We start from the raw sequence: 19,819 nt of genomic DNA, 5'->3' as shown, positions 1-19,819 counted from the left end.
AAACAAGACTGAAACTCACTTTCTAAACCTCCATCTCCAACTGGACAATTCGCAGGACACAGGTGCACCAAAGTGGCCAATTTATTCAATCCCTTTAATATGCAGGAAGAGTTTAAAATTTTACTGGTTTAATTTGCCCCAAAAGCAACTCTCAACAGTTATGGCCTCTGTCGTCGGAGCTTTGTATGAAATTAAGTCAAAGTGTGGAGCTCCTTTGCCTTTTTTTTTTCTCCTTAAAAAAGAAAAGAAACAATTGTTCCGAGTAAAAACAAACATATTCCGAAGCATGTGTACATTGAAAAGTAAAGAAACTTTATTAACAACTTCATAAAAACTGACTTAAAATTTTAAAAAGAAAAAAACATGTTTTGAAGTCCTTCCGACTGGAGTCGTGTCTCATAGTGTCCTTTCTTTACAGAAATAGTCGTATTAGGACACATATGCACAAGGATTAACACCATGACACACTGTACACGGCGGGCCCCGGCGAGCTCACCAGTCGTCGTCTGAGTCCAGGTCTCTGGGGAGGATCCACTCCACGGATGAGCCCAACAGAGTCTGAAGCTCGTTCGTGAACTCCACCAGATCTAAGAGCTCCTTACTTTCTGGATTACAGGACTCCAGGTCTTTGGGGCAAGAGAATAAGAGACTTGCTGACACTTGCCGGCAGAACTCGGCCTCCGCGATGGTGACGATTTTCACATTTGGGAAATTGCAGCGGAATATGCAGGAGGACATTTGCAGTTTCTTGAGCAGGTCTGAGAGCAACAGCCAGTTACGAGGCCTACACAAGAGAAAGGACAGTGGTTTGAGTTTCCGGCAAAATTAGAGGCGCTCCCAACTACGAACTACCCGTCTCCTGGCGGTGAAAGGGCCTGCTACTTCCACTTTGATTACCCCTCCCCCACCCCACTTCTCACTGTCCTTAGAAGGCCTACTTCTTCTTCTTTTTCTTTTTTAATTTTATTTATTTATTTATTTTTGGCTGCGTTGGGCCTGTTGCTGCGCACGGGCTTTCTCTAGTTGTGGCTCGCGGGCTCTAGAGCGCAGGCTCAGTAGCTGTGGCGCATGGGCTTAGTTGCTCCGTGGCATGTGGGATCTTCCAAGACCAGGGCTCGAACCTGTGTCCCCTGCACTGGCAGGCGGATTCTTAACCACTGTGCCACCAGGGAAGCCCGGAAGATCTACTTCTAGCGGGGGAACTCTGGACTCATGTGCATGTGTTAAGAGGCCACCTAGGGCGGATCAGCCAACTTAGACAAAAGCAGGAGCAGCGCCCCTGAATGAGCCTCGTTGCAGGCCACCACAGTGCTGCCTTGGCTCTGGTCACAACTCAGGTCACCCCTCTCCAAGTAAGTGCACCCCGTTCTAGTCACTAGGGAAAACCAGTCTGTATGCCAACCCAAGGGAGATGGCAAACACCTCTTGGACCTCTCCTCTCCTCCGGCCCTCACGGAGAGAGCATGAGAAACACTCGAGGTCACCTGGCTTTCCTTTCCTTTCCCACACCTCCAACCCGCCCCTCAATGCTGCCGGGAGTGAGGATTTTTCGAGAAGGGAGGTGGTACAATCCTTCCTGATATCCTGCCACGCTTTATCATCTCTATCCCGAATAGAATGTCACCACAAAGGCAGACACGTTCCCAGCCTCAGAGTCCAAGGAGGATGCTACTCCTTAAGCACCGGGGTCAACACACAGCAGAGCAAGGTCTCCTGATGTGTTCACTCCGAAGGGTTGGTCATGGGGCACAGTGGCCCGACCGTGGGGACAAGACTCGATCTAAGCAAATCTGAAGACACATAAGATCCCAGGTGCCACATACGGCTTTCTCTAATCTTATACGAGAAGAGGGTACACATCAGTATCGTCCCGTGGACCTCACGCGCCTTGGAAGGCCCCTATGGTAGCCGTTTGGGGAGGATCCCTTCCCCAAGAGTTTACTGACTGAAACTGCAATTGCAGTCGCTGACTCCCGTGTCCTTTGGGCTCTAGGGGTGTGTTCCAATGAGGGCAGTTGGCTGGGGAGCCCTCCCACCCCCCAAACTTTTCTGGAAAAGTTCCACTGCATTATGTGAGGTCGGTGGACACTTGGTGAGGAATTCACTCACCCCCCAACCCAGCCACCCTCATCTGCTGAAGGGGATTTCTAACTCCTGCCACCCCACAGAGCAGCTGGGCTGGCTCTCGACCACACGCTGGCCACGCTCACCCCTGAGCGACGGACACCTGGACGTTATAACACGGCAAAAGGGGGTCTTGGGAAAATTCAGATTCCAATAGGTCACCATAGGCCTCGTTGCTGTCATCCCGGTCCTCCGGTCCTGGGGGATTTGCTAAAACATCGTAACCACTTTCATCATCTGGTTCTAACCGGGGGGGCAAACAAGAGAGAGGTCAGTAAGCTGGAGCAAGATTCCAGCTGTTCGCCAAAAAGGACCCTGGAAAAATTCTTTCCCAAGCAAGTCCTGCTCACAGCACCACCCCCACCCCCACAAGCCCAACTGAAACGAACAAGGCTGCTCAGCACACACAGCTGCCAGAGAACTCCGAAGAGCAACCGGGGCTACCGTCGTCAGGAGCCTGCAGGTTAGTTAAACAGTCTGGAGAGAGAGGGGGAGAGAGAGAGAGAAAGAGAAACAAGATAACGCCTGCTGGTAAGAGGCAAATGCTGCTGGAGTTTGGGAACATCTCACGCTGGGACTGGTGTCACCTCCTGACAAGTCCCACTGCACACGCCTCCAGGTATCTGACTGAAACCTCCCCACGCGTCCACCCGCCTTCCTGAGGGACTGCCCGCCTCACCGCCCCAGCCTGCCAAACAAAAGCTAGCCTGGCTAGCTAAGAGTTTTCCAGCCCCCCACCTCGCAAAACTCAAAGTATGTATCTCTTCTTTGACAGACTAACGTTGGGCCGCTTTTCCCAGTAAAGGGTCACTTAGAGTAAACGGGGGGTGGGGGTAGGGGGAACCCAGGTGAAAGGCTGTGAAGTCACCGTCTAGATGCTTCAACAAGACCGTGTCTTGACCTCTGCTGTACCTGTTAAGAACTTCTCCAGAAGTTCGCTGTGGTTCACTTTCTTGATGGTTCTACCTGAGTACGTAGCCAGGGTAGGATCGGCACCATAGGAGAGGAGCAAGCGGACAATTTCGAGATGATCATTCTTGACAGCATCGTGGAGAGGCCTAGGAGAGGTGCGGGGGATTACACCTGTGCACGCGACGCTTGCTTCTAAGGACACGGGGCAAAATCGAGCGTGTGTGGCCAAGCCTCGTAGGCGCACTATTTCACCGAGGAGGTGAGTGTACGGTCGCTGCGACAAATTACTCTGTTATTTCAACACATAACCCTTTACGGGACAGGTGAAGGGACCATCTCAGGCCTAATTCTTCAATGCAAATCTCTCTTAATGCATGGCCCAAGGAGGAACTCAGGCCACGATGAAAACGTTTCCAATGAACTAAATAGTGACAGACTGTAAGAAGGTAACATACGGCGGGCTGGGGGGAAGAACCCCAGCACCACGGAAGCAGATACGACAAGCCATTGTTACACCATTACAAACAAAACCCAAAAAGTGCAGTTTGTAAAAGAAACTAGGGGCAAAGTGGAACCTCTCCTGAAACCAATTTGGAGATAAGTGATCAACCCTCTCGCCCAGAAGCAGTCGACAGGCAGGGCGAGTTCTCAGGAGGATACAGAGTCCTCCTGCTCGTGTCCACTGGGGTCAGGAACACTGTTCACAGTCCCATCCAGAAAGGATGCTATTTGGAAACCATGAACCACCAAATACCTTACGGTTTTGCTCATTTTATGACCGTCAGGAAAGCCCCAGTGCCCTGCCTCGTGGTGGCATCCCAGGTACAACCAGGAAGATGCTTGGGCTGACTCAGACCTGGGCCTCTGGCCAATAAACCGAGGTCAAGGACAGAGTGGGGGCCAGGCCCGGGGATGTGGGTGGACACGGCAGGTCCTATCAAGCCAGTTGCCACTGGACCTGTCTGTACTCCTGCAACTTTCAACTCACATATATGTTCAAGATTGAGATTCAACAGACGCTGGTGAAGAGTCCAGGGTCTTAAAAGAGAACACCCCTGATTATTCATGCAGGCTCAACATTTTCAGGGACTTCTGTCCATAAGAGCGTCACAGACTTTTAAAGTTCTATGTAAATTTGCCAGAAAGATCTGTCCGATTCCATTCTAGAGGACTCCGCCACCAGTGTGCTTACATGGCACTCACTCTCCATCTTTCCTTCTGGGGTTCCCCGCACACCCTGAGAACCACTGCCTATGCCCCAGCAGGGCCAGGCCAAGAGCAAGACCGCCACTGACCCGGTTCCATCCTGGGCACTGCAGTTGACATCGGCGCCATATTCAAGGAGGTGTCGTACGATGTTGAGCCAACCTCTTGCACAAGCCTCGTGCAGGGCACAGTAACCTGCGTTGTCGCGGTGGTTCACATCACAAATCTTGTTCTCCAGGCAGTACAAGACCACTTCCTACGGGGAGAGGAGAGGAGAGGAGAGGAGATACCATCAGACCACGATACAGTGAACCTTGTAAGCGTGACCTCCCCATAGCTTGGCGGTGCCCACTTTCAAAGGCATACATCCTCGGGGCCAAAAGCCCACCATGGCGCGGGCAGGCGGCAGGCATCCTGGTGGGGGGCGAGAGTGCGTGAGAAGGGCGGGCTTGGAGATGCAGACAGTGTTGTCTAAGGCTCTGCTGCACCAGTGGCCTGGCCATGGGCAAGTTACCCTTGAACTTCTCCAAGCTTCCACAGGGCTGCTGAGAGGACGCATTCGGATAGCGATGAAAGCCCTCAGCCCAGGGGCCGACGTGACCAGTACAGAGGTGTCACGGCTGCTAACATCTTAGATGACACATTGCCAAGCACAGACCATTCTCACTTGATGGGTCTGTTCGGTCAGTGGCAGTGGACGATAACACAAGTTTAGATCAAAGTATGGATGACCAACACTTAAAGAGAGCTTAAATCAGCCGGAGAACATTCCCCAGCTTAGAGAAGCAGGGACACCCAGGTCAGCTACATCCTCGCGCCCCTTGTTAAGACCCCAAATCAGAACCTGGGCCTCAGATGCTCTTGTCTGTACGTTAAGTAGAGTTAAAGAGAAGCTCTCCCCCTCCATCCTCGAGGAATGACACAAAATGCCTCCAATAACCCCACCCTCTATTTTGCCTCACTCCACCCTCTCGAGTAAATATGAAAATTTTAGACTGATTCTGCCCCAAGTTAATGACAGGAACCTGATACACCACAGACTGCAACCTCCACATTTCAAGAATCAAATAAAATGGTCACCGCCCCACCCCCCACCCCGGAGATGTTCTGTGTCAACACTGTGCATTAGAATCACTGTTATTAACCTTCTTTCTTTGGCTTGTTAAAATATTAATATGAACCACTCCCAGTAAGCAGAGCAGGAACTTATTCAATGTTTTATTACCTTAAGAAAGTTTTCAGACACATCGAAAGCATTTGCCACCAGAAAACACGTTATACTGTTTATACTGGGTAAGTCGTGCCCAGCAGAGAGCCGGCAGGTTCTGAGAGCTGGGAGTAGGCAGAACGTGCATGTGGCCCAACACATGGTCTGCAGGGTAAGGGGGGATGCGATGGGGTCAGAACAGGCCTCCTTGTGACATCTCTCAGGTAACTCATCTGTTAAACCCAAAAAGGGCGTCATTCTAGCCGCCCATAAGTGCGAGATGGGTTCTGTAAAGCCTTTTATGCCCTTTGGAGGACACGCCAATCAAAGGTGACCACTCACTTGGGAGCGAACTAGAATGTTCCATTTGCTTACCACGTGAACCCAATGGGGCATGCTGGTAAACCTGGCCATCGGTGCCCTGTTACTTCAGGTCACTGCAGCAGCTCCCTTCCAAAACAAGAGGAGGAAGAGAAGAGGCACGCCCACGAATGCGTTTCTCCGTTTACATCCCAACCTGCCAGAAAGCCCACAATCCTCTGGGCTCCCAGGCCCCGAGCCCTGGTATCCAGGATACCGCATGAAGCTGCTGCGCTTTTAGCAGGCCCTCACTAGCCAGACTTGAGTGGACGGCTGCAAGCTAATGAGTTGTGTGCCCCAGCCAGGGAGAGGCCCTGTCACGTGGCTCTGGGATCAGGTCTGAACGCCACCAACTGCTGTGCACACATCAATTTACTCAACCCAGGGTTTATTTGCTGTGACAATCATGGCCTTCGCCTGGAAACCTTCATCACTACTAGGGCAGATTCAAGGGTACCTAGAAATGAAAGGCCGTCCAAGCTGGTGGGTAAGTCAACTCTCTTCTCCTGGAAGATGGCAGCAAAGGCAGCAGTAGCCCCACGGCCAGGTCAGACTTTTGGCCACGGGCTGTCCTAACTCAACCACGTTGATCCCACTATTTACACAGTGCTTCTCATTTCCCCAGATGAGGACGTCTTCTGTCACCCACAGGAACCCAGGAGATAGCAGGAAAGGAAGGTAGTACTATCCTCATTCAACACTTGGAAACTGAGGCCCAGAGATATTAAACCCCAAGTTCAATTAACATGAAGTACTAGACCTATAACTCAGGTCTTTGGTACCTGGTCAGCTGGGAAGATTCAAAAGGCCCAAGAGGGCCCCAGTTAGAGGGATGCAATCCAGCTGTGACGAGCATCCCACAGGCCTTCTCTGTTGGGGGTCAAGTGGGCTAACTACACTCTCCTAGCTAGGAGGGTGATGGCCTCTAAATGGATGGCAACCGTCGCCACCAACACTTTCTCTAACTGACAGTGAAGAGGCGGGGCGAGTCTGTCGACGCAACACATTCCTTGGTTTATTTTCTCCGCTAGAAATAAACGGGAGTGTCTGAAGGGCAGCCCAGCCATTCCCGAGCAAAGTCAAACTGCTTTTGTCGGACAGCTCTCTGTTCAGCGGCTATAAACCGAATGCCACTACCCGCAAAATGTAACCATAAAGGCCATAAGCCCGGCGTTGTGAGTTAATTAAATGCCTCATTAACTTTTTAAAAAACATGACTTATTCAATTCATAGAAAATTTAACCATCACCACTAAAGGCACAAGCATGTGGTTGCACACTGGCGTTTTAGCCTAAGAAATAGAAGCCTTTTTCCCAGGAGGGAAAGGTTTGAGATCTTTGGCCAAGTGATCTATTTAACGCGGATCTGAAGCCAGAGTGTGTTTCTAAACCTCCAGAACCAGATTATCATGACATAAAGCTCAGACAGCCTTTATACTGCACATGGTATCTTTGGCTAAGCAGAAGAAAATAACCAAGAATGCTAAAGACAAAACTTCAGGAAAACCCTCCCAAACCACACCCTTATCTGCTTAAGCAAACTGTCCTTCAATTTTAAAAGGTTGAAGCTGCCACATCTCCCAACTGGGCCATCATCCCAACATTTAAAATTCTGCCCAGAGAAATCCCAGAAAGTTGGATTCAAAGTTGAAAGCGTTCATCTACTTGTCACAATGTTCAGCATCAACACTGGTGATCTGTGGAATCTACATATTGAAATTTACATTTGAAGAAAAAAACAAATCCGACCCTAAACATTCCCAAGGCTTCCTGTGCAATCAAAGGCCAGGTAGCCTAAAAAAGTATGGATCAAGTGCCCCTTGGCCCAGGCCTCAGAGCCACCAAACCAAAATGGAAACTGTCTTAGAGGACCAACGAGGGTCTTTTGACGTCTCTGGTCCCAAAGGGAGGCTGCTGGAAATGATGCCAAGTTCACAGGTGGGGCTCGGAGCCCCGCCCTCCACGGCGGGTGCAGCAGCACCCCGCCACCCCCATCTCCAGCATTTGCTGGAAGCGGGAGTCTACTTTTTCAACCCTAACCCAAAAGTTGAGGTTAGGGGTCTCCCCCACCACCTCCAGCGTTTGCTGGAAGCAAGGAGACTATTTTCTCAACCACAGGGGGTCTAGCTCAACACTATGTGCAACATCTGCTCTGTCCTCCCAGGCGCCCGCTCTCAGCTCTTGGGAAACCAACTGGGTGCTCCTTGGACTTCACCTGCAAGTAACTGCGCTATCTACCAGAAAGTGCTCTCTAGCTAATGGAGAGGTCTCCAAGAGACGTGTAGATATACACAAGAGCACATTCAACCCACAACAACAACAAAACACCCCAAACTAAGCATAGCCCTAGTGCTTCCAACTTCCCACCCACGGTCAGGCCTTAGGGCCAAGGCAGGCACACTTCCAAGGGCTCACGGCACTATGGACCGGGGTGGGGGGACACGACGGGAGACGGGGGACAGGGGCACAGAGCTGGCTGAGGGTGTGGGCGCCAGGGCTCCGGGCCAGCCTGGGTCCTGCCACCCCAGTGCTCAGCCACACCTCCACGCTCAGCCTGCTGAACCGCGTTTTACTGTCACCATTCAACTCCCAGAGGGCTGATGCCAGCACAGAAAAATGCCTTTGCCCTGTGGGCTATCACATCACAATTGCTACTGACAAGTATGGTGGGGGAACTGCACAGGGCATGGAGAGGCATCTGTCTCACAGAGGTTTTGAACTGTAAAAAGGGCAATTCCAGTGTGAGCCAGTCTTGCTGAGGAGCGTGGTGGGCTGTGGAGCACTGCTGGATTGCTACCTGTACGGGGATCAGCTAACCCCTCTGAGGCTCAGTTTCCTCATCCGAGAGTGGGCTAGTACTCGTTACTCCCAAGTGAAGATGTTAACAGGGTGAAAGGAGTTACTACAGATCACACGGGCTTAGGCAGATATCAGCTCTCTTTCTATGTTGCTCTAGCAATAGAGGCTGTCACTGTCATCAGCCGTGCTGGGTTGGGATACAGCAGTGTGGACAGGGAGTTTTGTGCAAGGCTCAACCCCTGCTCCCTGCCCATCAGCCCTCGGCTCCCGTGCCCTCTCAGAAAGAGACTGCTCAGGTCTGCCCCACTCCCACCCCTACTCTGCACAGACACTTCCCACCCGCTACCCCACAGGGACATCACTCTGCCCCAAACAGCACAAGTTAGTAGAGCTAATAACTACTCTCCTTCTTGCTATTCAGAATCCAAAAGGGCTCATTAAAATTCCCCTGGTCGCCAAGCCCTGGGTTAGGTCAGATTTTATATCAGAGATAAGTGAGCCGGACTGGCCAAAGCAGCCTACCTGCCTGAACGGGAACGGAACATCAGAGAGGCCTGCCTTTCTTTTCACACCACGACTGAACAAGCCACCAAAGAGCCCGCAGTGTGAGCGGGGCCAACGCAAACACCCTGCTGGAACACCCAGCCCAGCCCGCCACGTGGAGGGGGCTGGGCTCTGAGACCCGCCCCCCATCCCCAGCCAGTGTGTCCCCCACCCAAGGAGCAGCAGCCGGCGGATCCTGATCCGGGGCACCCACAAGGATGCTCACCTCGTAGCCAAGCCGGGAGGCCTGCTGTAGGAGGGTCTCGCCTGCGTTCTTATTGACAATAAGTCTCCGCGCTTCCGGTGGCATCGGGCGGGACTGGGTGGTCTCTGGAGGGGAGCTTGAGCATGTCAGCTGCGAGACCTGGGAAGATGGTAACAATTGCTGCAAACGGTCCAAGGGCTTCTGGTCCTGCTTGGCCGGCGAAAGATCATAGTCGGAACTGGGCTCGGGCCGCTCCTGAGTGGAGGAAAGCACTTTTCCTCCTCTCTGTCTGAGGGAGGCGGGGCGCGAGGAAGGGGCTGCATTTTTACTCGCTGGAAACTTCACCGCCACCCAGGAGACAGGTCCCCTAGGAAGGGGCAGTGACATTTTTGGGGGAGGGGTTCAGGAAAAGGAAAGCTTTGTCCCCAGAAGCAGAGAAGTAGGCAGGTGGGATGTGCCTGCACAGGCCCGGGGGGCGGGGGAGAGCCAGGGGCAAGAGGTACCTTGCCATCCGCATTGTCCACGTAGGAGTCCCCTGGCAGCGGCAAGCCCCGCCTGGGCTCCTGAGGGATCAAATGCTTGGTTTTGCACGGTCGCTTCCCGGATGGTTTCTCGCTGTTGTCAGTGTATTTCTGCGGCAGGGGCGAAGGCTGCCGATCCATTTCTCCGTCCGTGCACAGCACATCTGTCAGGGGGAGAAGCAGCGGGCGTTACACAGTTGTAGCCGGTGAGGAAAGAAAAGCCCATTGTTAGCACTGATCGTTGGAGCAGATTCAGTTTTTAAAGATATACCAATTATGTTTTCAAAGCACTAATATTTTAATTATCCCACATTCAACCGGCAAATAGGCTAACCCACGAAACGCCAAATGGCAAGTCGCTTCAAAGGGCCGCAAGAGAGGGCAGAAGCCAGCCCTTCGTGCGCTCCCGTCCCCACCCGTGGGGGGCCTGGGTGCTTGGGACAGGGCGACTGGGGACAGCCTGAGGCTGGAATGAGGGCACTGACAAGCGCCCGGGGTCACCCAAGACTTCCCTTCCTGCCCAGCCGCGGGCTGGGTGATGAGGAGCAGCCCAGGAAGTCGAGCTCCCGCCTCACTGTCCATTCCATAAGGAAGTGTGCAGGCTGAAAGGACCTCATGAAGAAAACTCCCCGCTCGCCACACGCTACTCTTGTCAACTTGGATGGCGCTCAGGTCCCCTCCAGGGCCGTTTCCCACAGAGGGCGAGTGATCCACCCTCCAGGAGCGCCCCCCGCCCCGTGTGTACCTTGTTCATTGTCACTGCATTTAAGGGACTCCTCCAACCAGCTGCTGTTGCTTTTGGCCTCTGCCCTTTTCCTGCCAGGTTTCTCTTCGGAGATGCTATTGCCCTGGGGGGTGACCGCAGGCTGAACCGCCTGGGTCACTTCCTTCCTGCCCTGCCGGCCAGGTTTGCTCTCTGCTCCCCCCGTTCTCTAAGGTGCAGCAAGCGGCGCTGCTTTCTGGGATGGAGCCCTGTTAATTCAATGCACACCTCAGGTTGGTCAGCTCACTATAATGTGGCTCTTCTAAGTGGTTAGAGGAACTGTTTGTCATTTCCCTCTCAGGCCAGTCAGCTAATGGAGAAGTAACTACAAATTAATGAAGAAGCCCCCCGGGGAAGGGGTGGGGGTGGGGAACAAACTGTCTTACACATCACTAACAGGGGTGGGGGGAGGGGACGGGTGTGGTCACTGTGTTGGCTGGAACTTGTCACCAAGTCTCGGGAGGGGGCCTATTTGCCTTTGGCCACCTTTGGGCTCCAGCCCCTGCACCTGGCTTTGGGGGGGTGGGGGGTGGGATGGGGGTGGGGGGTGGGGAGGTGTGAGTGGCTCCCCCCAGGGCTCCAGGGTGGGACTGGAACTTTCCACTGCTCCGCTCCAGGACTTCCGTAGGGTGCCCTGCGGGCCCGAAGCCAAACCAAGCTCACCTCTGGAGACCCGTCTCCGCTTGGCTTTCAGCAGAGAGTCCTCCGGGAGCCCAGTGGTCTCAGTGTGGTTCCTATCGCCAGACACCTTGCGCTTTCTGTTCAGCCGGAGGGTGGGGCTGCGTGACGCGTCCGGGGCCGCCTGGTCGGCGGGGGACTCTCTGGGGGGCTCCGTGTCCATGTCCTCAGGAAGATCACTGTCTTCTAGGGCTTCAAAGCGGTCAGCTTTGCTTCCATCATAACACTCCCCTAGGGGAGGGGAGACAACCCGGAAAGGAGGGAACAAAGGTCACCAGGAGCAGGCAGGACCCCCATGCCCAAGGCAATCTGCTACCAACAGACCGCCCCCCTTTGGAGACCAGGGGCCTCACACGCCGGAAGCACAAAACCCTCAGAAAGACGTCCCGAAGGAAGGACAGCTGAACACAACCAGCAAAGAAAGCAGAAAATGAGGCGCGTAGTCCACTCACAATCCATCCTTCAAGGGTCAAGGTGAGGCATCTACACCATCCGTCTATAGGCATGTGAGATAACTCCCTAACTGCTTAACTCTCCAAGGTGGCTTACTTTTAAAGGGGGGTGAGTGACCTCACAGTAAGATCCAACCAATCAGGGCAGAGCTACAAATGACTATGGAAACAGCTGCTAGTCAACAAAAAAGGCTGATGTCATCAAGAGACCAAATAGCCCCCAACTGCCATCTACACAGACATAGCACCAATGTTCACTTGGGTCAGCAGGGGCGAGGGTGAAGAAAAAGGGTAGGGAAAGAATGGTGGGAGGCTGGGAAGCTGGGGAGACCAAGGCAAGAGGAGCCTGGCAAAGGGAAAGGAAAGGCTTCCTGGTGCACACACAAGGGTCAAGGGCAATTTCAAAGAACTCAACCAGATTGCTACAAGTCCGTCTGTCCTCTTTCCACACCCGTGGGGGGAAAAGCATTTCACTGCCATCGAGGGGCTGCTCCTATTTCCTGTCTAGGAAGAAGGCCCTCAGTGACACCAGTCACCCACCTGGCACGTCTCCACGCCTTCCTTCCCAGGCAACAAGCATCTAAGGACATTTCAAAGACAAGACTCCAACCCCCTTCATGGGGGTGGGGTGGGGGGGGTGCGGCGGGCAGGGCTGAACTGCTCACACCCCAGCTCCGCCTGTGTTGCTCCTGGCCCCTCTGCTCAATCTAGCATCCACTTGGGGCTTTTCCTCCAATCAGCCCAGCCTAACATCACTCCTCACTTTTGCTCTAGCCAAAGAAACAGTTCAACTGCTTTGCTAGTCACATTGTTTCTAACACACAAAGAATTCCATAATGATCACTGTGCTGTTAAAGAGTTCCCCGAAGATGACCCTGTGTCCATCACCGGCCGGGGGTGGGGGTGGGTGTATGAGTTTGGTATTTCGTTAACACCTGAGCTAAGCTCCCACAGCCCGTTTTTCTAGATGAAATCATGGACACACCCCTCACATGCTGCTCGCATTCCTCCTCTCCCTAGACCACTTCAAGTATCACTCCCACTTCTGCCCAGCCGGCTGGTCCCCTGATCAGCCTCTCTTGGGGGCATTCCCAGCATTTAATGGCAGCCAGTTGTGGGGATGAACCTCACCCTGGCCTGGGCTAGCCTAACCTGTGCTCTCAATGGTGGAACACACTTAGCTTTTCTCCAAGGGTATCCCAAGGTGGGGCAGATCCCCATCTACTCTTGCCGGAATGGTGGAATCACCCCAACCGCGAGGGTCTCCTGCCATGGCAGCAGGAGAAACCCCAAACACCTGGCCTGTGCTTACGGGTGATGCAGCCCAGGCTACCGCAGGCCCGGTGAAGACGGCGTGATGCAACTCTCACTCCGGCTGCTCTGTGACCCTCTTAAGCACTCGGGCAGGAATGGCGCCGCTTTACAACTCGGCCCCCTTCACTTGTAAAGTGGGAATGTTACTGCTAGCCTCCCTCCAGGGGTGGGCTTCATAATCACGGGCCGGGCTCAGCACAGAGAAAGGCTGGAAAAATCCCTTTAACCAAAAGATGCCAAGACTTTCAGACCAGCCTGAATCTCAGGCCTGAAATGTAGGAAATTTTAAGAGGTGAGCCCTGCTGGTTACACCATTGGACTTCTCTGGTCCAATCTGGTCCAATCAGCCTTCCCTAAAAGCTCCGTGGGAGGGCATCCATGGAGGAATGGATGGGCTACCTTAAGAACCCCCATGTCCAATTTGAAAGTTTCTTTTTCCAAACTAGGTCCATCCACCCTTCCCCCAACCCCGGAGCCTTTTAGGGCAAAGATCTCAATTCCCCTCAGCTAAGGCCCCCCAAGACCTTACGCTAGTGTGACCTTACCCAGGCCACTAATAACCCTGAAGGACACCCACCCCGACTGCCCAAGATGCCCATGGTCACCAGCTATGGGGTAGAGGCTCCGTGTCACTTGGAGCTTCTCAAAGACTGTTCTAACCACGACCCACAGGAGGATGACCCTGGAGGGCAAAGGAGATGGGGAGATAAATAGATACACGGGGATCCTAACCATCAGGCTTTGCCATCATTGCTACTTTTGGCCCTTCTAAAAGTGGGAAGCCATGTGCCCTTGGTCACCCAGTCTAAGCAAGATGTGAACGTGGTCCCTGCAGCATGGTCCTATGACTCACAGCACCTATATCCCAAATGCATTATGGTTGTACCACAGCATCACCTCACAGAAGCATCACCACAGCAACATTTACAAGTCACTGTGGCAGCAAAGCACCCTCACCACGGTTGAGCCATGCCCAGTGAGGCCTAAACAAGGTGAGAGGGTTCTGAGTCGCTGGAAGGCTCCCCAGGATTAAAATCCCCTTCTCTGTAGCTTAACTATAGCACCTCCAGTCAGGGCTAACCTTGATCAAAGTTACACCCGCTACACAAGGGGTGCAGGGACCTCTGTTCCAAAGTAGTTTACACACGTGCAGGTGCTCAGCTGGAAGAGAAGTTCCCTGAGCAAAGAAGTTTCATGAAGCCCCTCGACTGAGGCTTCCTCCAGCTCCTGGCCAGGCACTGCCACTGAGCAGGTCCTAGGCCTGTCCCAGCCAAGTGGTTGGCAAGGGAGATGGTTACTCCAAGGTTGAGAAGGAAGGGACCAATGCCTCCTTGCCCCGCCCCATCTTCAAATGCCACTGAGGGTTCCTAGTGATGAACTTCCAAGTCTGAGGAACCTCCCAACTCATTTGGTGAACTTCCAAAATAAAAATTTCACTCAGCCACCCATGTGATCATAAAGAATAAATGAGTATCTCGGCCACTGTGTTTTCAAGTTAATTTCTTTTTTAAACAAGCCCCTAGCAACAAGATGCACCCGCACCAGGACAACCAGGGCCACGCAAACAGCACCCACCACCTTGGAAGCTCCTGGTCCCTCCATGGGTAGGGGCTGCCTCAGAAGGGGGAAGGCATCTTGAAGGCATCCTGGACCCTCTCTGTGACCCCTGCCCGCCCCAAATCCCCGCCCCAGCTCCCATGTGCTCACAGCTCGGCTCTCGGCCACACCGACACCCATGAGAAGGACCTGAGCCCGTATCAGCTCAAGACATGATGGCCCAAGAACAAGAAGGCCCGTTCATATCCAGCTGAATGGAGTGAACACCTGCTGGGCCTTGGACGTGGAGGCCGTGGTAAGAACAGTGGCCCCTTCAGGTGACCTTTCCTGACCAGCTAGTTACAAACCCCACGTCTCTACAAGACAGAGGGTGGGTGGGGAACCCACCTCCGTTGCCCCAACCTTTCAAACGGAGCCCCTCACCTTCCCCAACCCTACTCCTGCCCTCCCATGGTGGCGATTCATGGCTCACTGGGCCATGTCCCGGGTGCTCCAGGAAGAGACCCGTCGGTCGGTCTGAGATTGGAGGCAGGCGGTGGGGGGAGGGGGCTTTCGGAATCATCTGGGGCTCAGGCCCTGCTCCCCATCAGCCACACCGAGTTCTCGTCTCCACGCTCAGCAGGAAAGACTGGGAAGGACGCACACAAACGTCTCTGGGAAGAAGGGCGGGTGAGGCCACTGAGACGTGAAGGGCAGCGGCCACCCTGGGTTTGGCCACGTTGCTGGAGAAAAGGGCGAGAAGACTCGAGGCTGGTTAACTGCCCGCTCCCTTCCTCCAGCCTCCCTCACCGTCCACCCACAACAGGCAGATCCCCTCCTCAGAAAAGTGCAGCCCCGTGAACTTGGCCTTGCCCACTTTTATCACATCTCTCTGAGAAACTTCCCCAAGAGCTGAGTTATGAGGCCACTCGGGAGGGTAAGGGCTGCGTGTCAGCTGTGAGCACAGGCAAGGAGGGAGGCCTGGACCCTCCGTTTTTCATTCCAATCCCGAGGGGGAGGAGCTCAGAATCGGCTACTCCAGGCACATCAAGAGCCCCATCCCTCGGGTAAGGCCGCCACTGACTAGCCCCAGAAATCCCCTTCTACGGGAGCCACGTAGGACAAACCGGTCCCGGTGTGGCTTACCCAGAACCCTGGCCACAGGCCTTTGTCTGACCCCAAAGATGAGCTGGGGGAGGGCAGTGCTCCAAGCAGCAGAGAGAAGCACACGCTGTGGCTGACCACAATTTTCCCAAACTGCATCAGGCACCCACGACCTAAGCGTGCGGGCGAACGCTGACCCTACGACTGGGTCCAAGGGCCTGGGCCTCCCAAACGTGCCCACCACCCCCGACTGTCCTGTCTCAGGAGGATTTCACGCCCACCCTGTCCTCGACGTTCACCTAGGTGCCCTCACTCACCATCACCGGTGAGGTTTCTGGGGTCCGGAGCAGGCTGCAGGCCACAGGCCACAAGCACGCACACTGAAGAAAGCGGGAGAAAGACCTCCACTTGCTGCCAACACATCTCATTAGCCCAGGAAGTCTCGAGGGCAAAGCCCGAAGTCAACCCCAGTGGGGGAGCAGCTGATGGGACCGCAGAGTGTGACTCGAGGCAAACACTAGCTTTCTCTCCAATTTGGCCTCCAAAACAGAATACACCCCGTCTGGTAGGAAGAACGCCCTCGTTGATCCCACGCCCTTGGAGCGTGCTGTCAACTCCTAATGACTGCAAACAAGCCTGCCACAGAAAATAATTATGCTCGTCTTTCTGGTGCCTTCATCAGCCCTCATCTCACTTTAACGAAACCTCTGCCTTTGGAGGGAGAATCCGAGTACTCTCCACTCCCTCCCACAGGAGACTGTCACTCTGGAGGGTCTGGCTCTGGCTGCAAGTGTCATTCCACTGCTACCAAAAACCCGTATCCGTACCTGCTCCAAAACAGAACACATACCTGCTACGCTGGAGGTCTTGCACCGCCATTCCTCTGCTCTACTGTATCAGACTATTACTAACTACAGGACTAGCATTGCTCCGGAAAAAGGAGATGCGTGCCAGGAAACAGCATTTCATAGGTGCTTCACTCATGGATGCCGCAACACTCAAAAGGACAACCAGCCTTGCAATCCACAGCTGGGAAGGGTGGCCAGAGCAGCCCGTTCTCCGAACAGCTAGCACCCAGACGCTGGGCCGTCGGAAGCGTATTGTTTCCTCTCACCTCCCTCGGCACTGGGAGCGGAACCGCCCCGTTCCCACCGACGTGGTACCACACGCGAGCCGCCTGGGTTCACTTACATCTCTCACTGTCGTTCTGGTCGGCAATGGCCTCCTCCAGGGCGACCGACTTTGGCTTTTTGTCCTGACTTCCTTTCAGCCTTTCCCAGTCAGCGGGGCTGAATTTGCGCACCTCGGAGTCTTTGGTCGTGGGGTGGCCACCTTCTCGCACTTTCATCTCCAACTCGGAGAAGCGCATCACTGCACGCTACAAAGAGAACGGAGATGGAAAAAAGACACACCTTACCACCAAAGCTATTTCACTGCCCTTATCTTAAAGGAAAGTATCTTCAAAGAAAAGTTTGCCCAAAACCAACCACAATTTATGATACGACTGAGATATTTTTAAATTGAACGATAAAAACGTAAGAGTGTCTATGTGTAACTAGTCACACACTCTTTCTTCGTAAAGCCATATGTATGTAGAGATATATGTGGTGTGTATGTATAGCCATACATACACTGTGGCATACAGACAGACATTCTCTTTCGAAGGTAAATAAAACAAAACAAAAACACAACGCAAAGAAAGCGAAACAAAAACACAACAGAAAAGAAAACAAATGCACAGTGAATAAAGACGACCATGGCCCACAAACTTCCCTTTGTATATTTGGAAATGAAATTTAACTCAAAAGGTTTATGGAAGATTCTAGTAATAAAAATTTGAAGAACTGACCTCACAGTAAGCAGCGGGTAGACATAAAATACTGTCCTCTTGTAATCCTTCCATCTATGTCATTAAAATGGGCACTCAATGGATCATTTAAATAACTTCATCCATTTTTATAAGCATAAACCAATTTTTTTCTTAACATTGCAAAACAATTTGGCTTTATTTGTCTTTTAATTAAAAGTAAAATATCTTAAGGAAATTCCTATACAACATCTATCATTCACTAGCAAGTTAAATACATACTCTATCCCTTTAAGCAAGGTTTGTGTTTTTGTTTTGTTTGTTTGTTTGTTTTTTGGGTGGAAAAAAAATTGCACGAATCTCACAGACATGCGGCCGCTACACACCTCCACCAAGTATCACGTAAGGCATTCTGAGCAGCGCTTTTAGGTATATTTGTTAACGTACAGTAACGGCAGAGAAATCAAAGCGACTGATAGGTAAACGTCACGCAGTCTTTTAGACATCCTTCGCAATAATTAAAACTTCCGTTATCAGCATTTGAGTGGAGTTCGCTTAAAATCTACAGAATAACTTAAAGTATCCACTTACGTTCCCTTACTGGACACATTTCAAACATTTAAATTATCCTAAGCTTCATTAACCAAATCAGCCCGGTGTCCTGCCCTATCATACCCCCGGCCCCCTCCTCTTCACACATTACAAAATCCTGACAACTGGTCAGGCTCCTGAAATTCGGGTGGGGGGGGGGCTCACCTGCAATGCCCGCTGCTCCCGGCCGAGCTGACTGGAGTCTGCGTACAGTCCGGTAGCGACACACTTGAACCGGGCACCCACGTAACCCGCGGAGTTTGCGATTCTCTTTGCCAGCTTAGATGGCTTCGGGTTCAGAACTTTGCCATCGGTTGATCCTGCCTCGTCAGCTCCGTCTTTGGTGTAGGTGGGGGTGACGTCCACACTCGGTGGGGCACTGCCCACGCAAAATGGTTTGGGATCCTCTTGGGTTTTCCCGAAAGTGACCGCAGAGCCGTCGCTCCCCAGGGTCGGCTCCAGGAATGGAGTCGAGACCGGCGTCGCCAGGTTCTCCTTGTTGGTTACCGCTGGAACATTTTCCTTGCTTAAGCCGGAAACTGGCTGGCCCGGAGCCTGTTTGAAAGTATAGGCTTCGTGGAAGTCACTGATGCGCCCCAACTCCTCTCTCAGGGCAATGAAATCCCGCCGTGGCTGTAGGGCCACATTTTACTTTTTTATTTTTAATATATGTTCACATGTTTCCATAAAGGATCCAAGGTGCCCCATAACGTAAGGACACACAATATTAGCTTTAAAAAAACATGAAAAAAAAAAAAAAGGGAAATCATGATCCTGGAAATGGGTTGTATCCTTTTAAGGGGTGAGAATAACAGAATGAGTGAGCCAAAGATTTGGGAAAGGATCTCACATTTCCAAATGTCCAAATCTTAAAATTGCACCAAGTGGGAATGCAGCTGTGGCAGTATTAACCTGAGAGAGCTCTATGATCGTTGTCTTGACTCATCACTTGCTTGCAAGGTTATAAACGACAGGGTAAGTGAAGGAGGGCAAGTAGACAGATAAGAGTCATTTCCTCATTCTCAAAAGAAGGGGCATCACCTAGGGAAGGGGACTCCAAAATCCTACAGGAATCCTCTGGATATACTAAATTTTCTAGGTGGCAAAAGTATCTCATTTGACCCTAGCAGCCAGATGGAACTTAGAAAAGTAGTGAAAAGCTACTCAATTGAATGCACGTCATATGACTACGAGCACGTCAGTGAAAAGTTCAAGGGAAGATGCTGTGGAAGAGCAGTTCACCTTGTGCTTGAGCGTCCTCAGAACGTGCAATGGGAGGTGCAGCACCTGCTCTGTCTCACAGGGACCCTCCAACCTCTAAACGCATCTTTCCTGGGAAGCTGAATTCAGAAAAAGTCAATTTAAAAACAAGATAGGGCTTCCCTGGTGGCGCAGTGGTTGAGAGTCCGCCTGCCGATGCAGGGGACACGGGTTCGTGCCCCGGTCCGGGAAGATCCCACATGCCGCGGAGCGGCTGGGCCCGTGAGCCATGGCCACCGAGCCTGCACGTCCGGAGCCTGTGCTCCGCAATGGGAGAGGCCACAACAGTGAGAGGCCCGCGTACCACAAAAAATTAATTAATTAATTAATTAATTTAAAAAAGATAAAAGTCTCTAGTAGAGAAATTGTATCAGAGCCTAGTATTAAGAGCTGTAGAGCCACAAGTTTCCCATGATACAGCCTTAGCAGAGGCTGTTA

General features: G+C 52.5%; 1 protein-coding gene across 1 annotated transcript; it reads right to left on the bottom strand.

Moving 5' to 3' along the window:
- Positions 1 to 110: 110 nt before the first annotated feature.
- Positions 111 to 19,448, bottom strand: LOC309808014 (BCL-6 corepressor-like; the record flags this gene model as incomplete). Its single annotated transcript, XM_082628028.1, is given in 15 exon segments — positions 111 to 784; positions 2,211 to 2,367; positions 3,037 to 3,182; positions 4,332 to 4,498; positions 9,377 to 9,631; positions 9,859 to 10,046; positions 10,049 to 10,110; positions 10,573 to 10,801; positions 10,804 to 10,869; positions 10,872 to 10,949; positions 11,303 to 11,548; positions 16,915 to 17,101; positions 17,573 to 17,626; positions 18,287 to 18,754; positions 19,437 to 19,448. Coding segments are annotated over 15 exon segments (2,607 nt in total). The 3' UTR covers positions 111 to 492.
- Positions 19,449 to 19,819: the final 371 nt, after the last annotated feature.

The sequence above is a fragment of the Mesoplodon mirus genome (genome assembly GCF_964341445.2).
Source record: "Mesoplodon mirus genome assembly, chromosome: 7".
NCBI lineage: Eukaryota > Metazoa > Chordata > Mammalia > Artiodactyla > Ziphiidae > Mesoplodon > Mesoplodon mirus.
This window is presented reverse-complemented; position numbering and strand designations above follow the sequence as displayed.